This window comes from Ursus maritimus, unplaced genomic scaffold (assembly GCF_017311325.1).
Source record: "Ursus maritimus isolate PB19 unplaced genomic scaffold, ASM1731132v1 scaffold_6, whole genome shotgun sequence".
Lineage (NCBI taxonomy): Eukaryota > Metazoa > Chordata > Mammalia > Carnivora > Ursidae > Ursus > Ursus maritimus.
The window spans coordinates 37,481,207-37,489,673 of record NW_024426774.1 but is presented as its reverse complement, the minus strand read 5'-3'; the positions used below and the strand labels follow the sequence as shown (position 1 = coordinate 37,489,673).

General features: G+C 44.0%; 1 protein-coding gene across 1 annotated transcript in view; it reads right to left on the bottom strand.

Moving 5' to 3' along the window:
• The window catches only part of CD8B (CD8b molecule), a 16,308-nt gene extending 15,035 nt beyond the window's left edge, over positions 1 to 1,273 (bottom strand). Inside the window, exon 1 of the mRNA XM_040623218.1 lies at positions 1,213 to 1,273. Within this exon, the coding sequence (XP_040479152.1) occupies positions 1,213 to 1,255 (43 nt within the window). The 5' untranslated portion in view covers positions 1,256 to 1,273. The remainder of the gene's footprint in view (positions 1 to 1,212) is intronic.
• Positions 1,274 to 8,467: the final 7,194 nt, after the last annotated feature.

Below are 8,467 nucleotides of genomic sequence, written 5' to 3'. Positions count from 1 at the left end.
TTTGAGCCACTCCCTGAATCAAGGAGACCTGTGATTCCCTCCTGGATCGCCGTCATGCCCCCCTGTGCACATAGTGGGTCTGCAAATATGCAGACTCCTGAAGTTCTTGCAAGAAAGCCCAGAAGCGACTCCTCTAGGGATAAAGGGGCCCAAAAGCACCCTGGGCTTTGTGTGTAAGTTCCCCTTCCTGAGTCCTGACTTGCAGGCTTGCTAGCTGCGACACACCCTGGTCTCTCTCGTGGCTCTGGAGGCTGAACACCCGGCAGGGGCAAGTCTATCTCTGTGCCGGACACAGAGCCAGGCCTCCCTACCCATGCGGTCTCATGTGATTCATTTCACCCTCTCCCAGTGATCCCGCACTCAGAAGGACCTGCTGTTTCTAAAAGCATCAGCAACAGCAGCTGGTTTTGAATGGCCTGGACTAGCTTCTATTTGAGATGCGGTTGAGCTCACCGCGTCAGAGCAGGGGGCTGGCAGACCTTGTCACTGTTGGCAGGATGACTAGCTTTGGGCTTTTTGGGGAAGAGAGCAATCAACCGCAGGTTAGTGGGGAGTCTGGAGTGTGGAGGGGCTTCTCCCAAAAGGCAGCCTGGTTGGGCTTATGAGAGGGACAGTGCAGACTCCCTGCTACATTCCGATGGCAACATTCCGAGTCCCGCATGGCTGGCTGGTTCTGGGAGCCTTAGCACACAGCACACACAAGCCAGGGAGAGCTGGGGACACAGGGAACCCCGAGGGAGTCCTCTGCCACACCGGTCTGAGAACCGTACTACAAATGTATATACAGAACCCTGGGCCAAGTATGGGACATCAAATCCAGAGCCGAGCCTCTGGAACCTTCCTGGGGGGCACGTCCCTGTGGGAACCCTAGTCAAAGGCAGTTTTTTCTTTCCTCTCTGTTCCTCCTTCCCCTTTCCCTTTTCTTCCTTCTTAAATCCTACGCCCCCTCCCTCTCCTCCAGACTTTTGGGGGAGATTAGCCTCAATTCTGGGGCTCAGGGATCCCTGGAATAATGAAGTCGAAGGATGAACTTCTTTTCCACCCCCAGGGTCTGTGCCCACCGCGTCCGCCTGCCGGGGGCCACAGCCCCGGCCTCTGGGATCTGCATCCTACCGGGACAGCCTTTTCTAAACTTTACGGCTCAGGCTCTTCCCGGGTCCAGGGCTGACCACCCGCTCCAGCCCGCACGCCGCGCGAGTCTCCCCGTCTTACCTGCGAGCTGCGCGGCCAGGAGGAGCCAGAGCCCCGGCTGCATCTTGGCGCGCCCGGGACACCTGGTCCCAGCGGGACGCGGCGGAGACCGTCCAGGCTGGCGGTGGGTGGGGAGCGGGGCGGAGCGGGGCAGCTGGGGCGGGTTGTGGGGGGAGGGACGGGAAGGACCGGCCGGGAGGGGTGGGGGAAGGAGTCCGGTGTGAGCTTGGCAAGGTCTCCGCCCTCATCCTCCCGGCATTTCAAAGGTCTTGGGTGCGTTTCCAAAGAACCCGCTAGGACCCCATGCTTTCCGATGAGGAGGTGACACCGCTGTCCTGCGCCACGCAATTGCAGGTGTGTGATCGCCTTCTGCCCTGGGAGGGTCATGACTCCCTGTGACACTTGAGGCCACTGAGGCTCACAGAAGTCAGGATACTCAGGGTACCCCAGAAATGCAGGGTAGAGCGGGACTCTAATTCTGGTCACTCTTTTCTCTCCTTCCTTCCTCATCCTCCTCCCTCTTCCTTTTTTCTTTTCTTTTCTTTTCTTTTCTTTTCTTTTCTTTTCTTTTCTTTTCTTTTCTTTTCTTTCTTTTCTTTTCTTTTCTTTTCTTCTTTTCTTTTCTTTCTTTCTTTTTTTTTTTTAAACTTCTTTTCTTTCGGAGAGGCCCTCCGGCTCAGTGGGGCCTAGGGTGACCAAGACCCAGGCTTTGCCCTCAGAAGACATAAGCAGACATTTCTCCAAAGAAGACATACAAATGGTCAACAGACACATGGAAAAATGTTCCACATCACTTGGCATCAGGGAAATACAAATCAAAACCACAATGAGATACCACCTCACACTGGTCAGAATGGCTAAAATTACTAAGTCAGGAAACCACAAATGTTGGAGAGGATGTGGAGAAAGGGGAGCCCTCTTACACTGTTGGTGGGAATGCAAGCTGGTGCAGCCACTCTGGAAAACAGTATGGAGGTTCCTAAAAAAGTTAAAAATAGAGCTACCCTATGACCCAGCAATTGCACTAGTAGGTATTTACCCCAAAGATACAAATGTGGTTTTCTGAAAGGGCACCTGTACCCCAATGTTTATAGCAGCAATGTCCACAGTAGCCAAACTATGGAAAGAGCCTAGATGTCCATCGACAGATGAATGGATAAAGAAGATGTGGTACACACACACACACACACACACATACACAATGGAATATTACCCAGCCATCAAAAAATGAAATCTTGCCATTTGCAACAATGGAACTAGAGGGTATTATGCTAAGTGAAATGTCAGTCAGAGAAAGACAAATACTGTATGATTTCACTCATACACGGAATTTAAGAAACAAAACAGATGAACATAGGGGAAGGAAAGGAAAAATAAAATAAGATGAAAATTGAGAGGGAGGCAAACCATAAGTAAGAGACACTGAACTCCAGGAGACGAACCGAAGGTTGCTGGAAGGGAGGTGGGTGGGGGGATGGGGTGATTGGGTGATGGGCATTAAGGAGGGCGTGTGACGTGATGAGCACTGGGTGTTATATGCAACTGATGAATCACTAAATGCTACCTCTGAAACTAATTAAAAAAAAAAAAAAAAAGACCCAGGCCTTGCCCTAAGCGGTGCGCACTTGTGAGGCCCAGCCAGAGGCCAGAGTCTCCCTCCATATTTCCCTTGTTCCCATGAGCAACTGTGAGGCTGAGCACAGACAGGGCAGATAGCCCTGGGGAGACCCACACTAGTGTGAGCTTTTTTTTTTCTTAATTGAAGTGAAATTCACATAACATAAAATTAACTATTTTAAATTGTACAATCCTGGGGTATTCAGTACATTCACATGGTCATGAAACCACCACCTACTTCCATCTAGCTCCAAAACATCTTCATTTCCCCAAAAGAAATCCCTGTACCCATTATGTAGTCACCTTCTATTTGTCCCTCTCTCCAAATCGTCCCCTGGTCTGTATAGATTTACCTATTCGGACATCTCATCTAAATGGAGTCCAGCAGTATGTGGCCTCTTGTGTCTGGCTTCCTTTACCAGCATAACACTTTGAGGTTCATTCATGCTGCATGTAGCGTGTGTTGGTTCATTCTTTTTTACAGCTGAGTAATATTCTGTTGTATGTCTGTAGGACACTCTGTTTATAGATTCATCTGTTAATGGGCGTTTGGATTATTTCTACTTTTGGCTATTGTGAGTAAGGCTGCTATAAACATTCTTGTACAAACACGTATTTGAGTACTTGTTTTCCATTCTTTCAGGTATATAGGTAGGGGTGTAATTGCTCAGTTGTATGGTATTTCTATGTCTAACTTTTTGAGGAACTGCCCAACTGTTTTCCATGGAGCTGCACCATTTTACATTCCTACCAATAATGTATGAGGGCCCTAATTTCCCACATCCTCACCGACACTTGTTACTTTTTTTTTTTTAATATATCCATCTTAGTGGCTGTGATGTAATATCTCATCGTGGCTTTAAATTGTATTTCCCACATGATTAATGTTAGACATCTTTTCATATGCTTATTGGCCATTTGTATCTCTTCTTTGAATAAGTCTATTCAAATTCTTTCCTCTTTTTAAAAATTGGGGTGCCTTTTTGTTACTTTATGTATTTTGAATACTCTACCCTCTTTATGTATTTTGAATACTCTACCCTTCTCTGATATAAGATTGGAAAATATTATCTCTTGTACTGTTGGTTGTCTTTTCACTTTTAATGTCCTTTAATGAACAAAACTTTTTAATTTTGATGAAGTTCAATTTATGTATTTTTCTTTTGTTGCTCGTGCTTTTGGTGTCATATCTCAGCATCCATTGCTAAATCCATATTTACTTTGATGTTTTCTCCTAAGAGTGTTATAATTTTAGGTTTTGTATTTCAGTTATTGACCCATTTTGAGTTTGTTTTTGCATATGGTGTGAGGTAGGAATCCAATTTCATTCCTTTGCAAGTTGTCGTGGCATCATTTATTGAAGAGACTCTTCTTTCCCCATTAAAGTCTTTGCACCCTGTTGAAGGTCAATTGACCATAAATGTATGGGCTTATTTCTAGATTCTCAGTTCTATTCCAGTTCTATTCTCAGTTCTATTCCACTGATCTATATGTGTCTTTATGCCAGCAACATGCTGTTTTGATCGCTATAATGGGAGGGTCAATTTTATATCAACTTGGCTAGGCCACGAATGCCCAGATATCTGATTAAACTTTATGTAAGGGTGTGTCTGTGAGGTTGTTTCTGGAAGAGATGAGCATTTGAATTGGTGTATTGAGTAAGGTAGACGGCCTTTCCCCATATAGATGAGTATCCTCCAATTCACTGAGGACCTGAATAAAACAAAAAGGTGTAAGAAAGTTAGATTTGCCCTCCCTCTGCCTGTCTGCCTGAGCTGGGACATCTTTCTTCTCTTGCCCTCCACACTCCTGGTTCTCAGCCCTTTGAACTTGGACTGGAATTTACATCACTGGCCTTCAGGCTCTTAGGCCTTCAAATGACACCACCTGCTCTCCTGGGTATCCAACTTGCAGACAGCGTTTCATGGGACTTCTCAGCCTCCATAATCGCATAAGCCAATACCTTGTAATAAATCATATATAATAAGGTATCCTATGAGATATATATAGATAGATAAATCTATCTATATATATCCTATTGATTCTATCTCTCTGGAGAACCCTTACTACTACATGTAGCTTTGTAATAAGTTTTATTTTATTTTATTTTTTTTAAAGATTTTATTTATTTATTTGACAGAGATAGAGACAGCCAGCGAGAGAGGGAACACAAGCAGGGGGAGTGGGAGAGGAAGAAGCAGGCTCCTAGCGGAGGAGCCCGATGTGGGGCTCGATCCCGGAACGCCGGGATCACGCCCTGAGCCGAAGGCAGACGCTTAACCGCTGTGCCACCCAGGCGCCCCTGTAATAAGTTTTAAAATCAGGAAGTGTGAAAAAAAAATCAGGAAGTGTGAGTTACTTAACTTTGTTCTTCTTTTTAAATGCTGTTTTATGGGCACCTGGGTGGCTCAGGCAGTTAAGCATCTGTCTTCGGCTCAGGTCATGATCCCAGGGTCCTGGGATGGAGCCCTGCATAGGGCTCCCTGCTCAGTGGGAGTCTGCTTCTCCCTCTGCTCCTCCTCTCTACTCTGATCTCTCTCTCTCTCTCACACACACTCTCTCTCTCTCAAATAAAACAAATAAAATCTTAAAAAAATAAAAATAAATATTGCTTTAACATCTAGGGTCCCTTATATTTTCATATGAACTGGAAAATCACCTTTTCCATTTCTGCAAAAAAACCTATTGGAATTTTGACGGGATTGCATTTAATTTGTAGATTGCTTTGGATAGTATTGCCATCTTAACAATACTAAGTTTTATAATCCATGAACACAGGATGTCTTTCCATTTATTTGAATCGTCTTTAATTTCCTTCGGCAGTATTTTTTAGTTTTCAATGTATAATCTTTGACTTTCTTCATTAAATTTATTCTTTGATATTTTTGGGGGGATTCTATTATAAATGAAAATTTTTAAAATTTTCCTTTTTAGACTGTTCATTGCTGGGGTATAAAAACACAACTGATTTTTGTGCGCTGCTTTTGTACCCTGCAACTTTGCTGATTTTATTAGCTCTAGCAGTTTTTTTGTGGATTGAGATTTTTCTATATATAGGATCATGCCATCTGAGAGTAGAGATAGTTTTACTTTTTTCTTTCCAATTTGGATGGCTTTAATTCTTTTTCTTCTCTAATTGCTCTGGTAAAACTAGCAATATAATATTGAATAGGGGCGATGAGAGTTGGTATCTGTATCTCATTACTGATCTTAGAAAAGTTTTTAGTCTTCTGTCATTGACTATGATGGTAGCTATGGTTTTTCGTAAGTGTATTTTATCATGTTGAGGAAGTCCCATCCAGTGTTAGTTTTCTGAGTATTTTTTTTTACCATTAAAGGGCATTGGATTTCATCAAATGCTTTTTCTGCTTCGATTGAGGCTTTTTTCCCTTTGTTCTATCAATGTGGTAGATCGAGTGTCTTATGTTGAACCAACCTTGCGTTCCTGGAGGGGGGTCTCACTCCTTGCACTGAATGGAGACTTTTCCTTGCAGAGCATATGGAGGGAAAGAGAACAATGTGAGCAACCTCTTCGTGTCATTTAATATGGCTGTGCACTGCTTAAGGTAACATTTGGAAACAAAGGCGGGCGGAAAGAACAGTGGGTCAGGTCCCAGAGCATCTTGATTAGAGAATAATTTCTTGGTTCTTCCAGCCCCCAGGCCTTGAATTCCTCATCTGCTAAATGGGGTTAAGATACCAGCCTTGCTGGTAAGTGGGTTGTCATCAGAGACAGAGGAAATCAGCGATCTGATTTTAAACTGTCAGTTGAACTTCCAGAAGCTAAGCCAAGCTTTCTGAGTGAGTAGGAACCTCTGGCAGGGGGCACACTCTGTCAGTTCCCGGGGGACTATGTCGATTGTCTCAACATTTAGGTGGGGAGGAGCCACCGGCATTTCGTAGGTGGGGAGCAGGGGTGCCAGAGGTTCTACAACTGTGGGATGGGACCAATCAGCAAACAGTGAATACTCCCCAACCTCCAAGATTCTCAAAGTCCTTCCAGGCCCACATCCAGGTGAGTTACTCGTCCATCATGACCCGAGCCCAGAAATGAGCTCCGTTTTATACATCAACAAAGCCTTCCTTGCTTCTTTCTGTCTTTGTATCTCATTCTCTTTTATCTTAGTACCTGGAACAACAATTGGAATTTAATATTTGTTAACTAAATGTAGAGGTAAATGCCTGTTTTCCTGTTGAGTTATTTATACTTTCTTATTAATTGGTAAATGCTATTTGTCTATTAAGGCTATTATCAGTTAGGGCTCCATCAGAACACAAACTGTTCCACTAATTTAAACAGAGAAAATTAAATATAAAAAAATTTAAACTAATAAAATGTTAACTACCAAAAGTGGTACAAGGCAACTCTGAGGCAGGGATTGGCAAACTTTTTCTTTTTTCTTTTTTTTTGGTAAAGACCTTTTTTTTTTTTTTAAGATTTTATTTATTCATTTGACAAAGAGAGAGAGACAGCCAGCGAGAGAGGGAACACAAGCAGGGAGAGTGGGAGAGGAAGAAGCAGGCTTCCAGCGGTGGAGCCTGATGTGGGGCTCGATCCCATAACGCCGGGATCACGCCCTGAGCCGAAGGCACACGCTTAACGACTGAGCCACCCAGGCGCCCCTGGCAAACTTTTTCTGTAAAGGGCCGGGTGGTAAATAGTATAGGCTCTGTGGAATATTTATGTATAATAATACAGAATACAAATCTCCACAACCTTTGTACTGATAAAATTAAAAATATAATAGTAGGGGTGTCTGGGTGGCTCAGTCAGTTAAGTGCCTGACTCTTCATTTGGGCTCAGGTCATGATCTCAGGATTGTGACATGGAGCCCTGAGTGAGGTTCTGGTGTCGGGGTGGGGGGGGGTGAGTCTGCTTAAGATCCTCTCCCTCTCCCTTAGCCCCTCCCCCATTTGCACTTGTACTCACACACTCTCTCTCTAATAAATCAGTGAAATCTTTTTAAAATAATAAATAAAAATATAATAGTGAGTACAAGCTTTGGAATAAAGTTCTTTAATGAGAAGAATGGGATGCACTTTGTTGGGATAACATTTTGCTTAGTTGAGGTTCAAATATAAGAACTATTCTTAGATGAGGAGCAGTATATAAAAGCAGGTGGGGGGCTGGATTTGGACTGCAGACTGCAGTTTGCCTACCCTTGACCTTGAGGAAGGTGAACATGGAAGAGAGAAACTTGGAAGAGGGGCTCCCCACATGACTGAGATTTGGACTGCTGCAGAGAGAATATGGAACTCACAGATCACACAGCCTACCAGGGACAAAAAATTTGTCACAGGGCATGGACTGCAGCTACATCACACACACAAAGGCAAGGACTTGTGGCTACAGGAAACCAGCAACCTCAAGAAAAGGAAAAAAAAGTCCCTCCTCCTCCCAGTTTACAATGTCCCTCCGGCGCCCTCTACTGGCTGAGAATAACATCGAGCTAGCTGGCGAAGGAGACCAGTTTTCACTATCCAGTTTCACAAAGGGGCAAAGAAGCTGTTTGGAGATAAGAAGCAATAATTTGATAATTGACACAAGAGATATTAATATAGAGTGTTGCAAATATTTTTCCCTGTGTGTTGCTTGCCTGTAAAAAATATTTGTTTATTTAAAAGGTAATAATCTTGGGGCACCTGGCTGGCTCAGTGG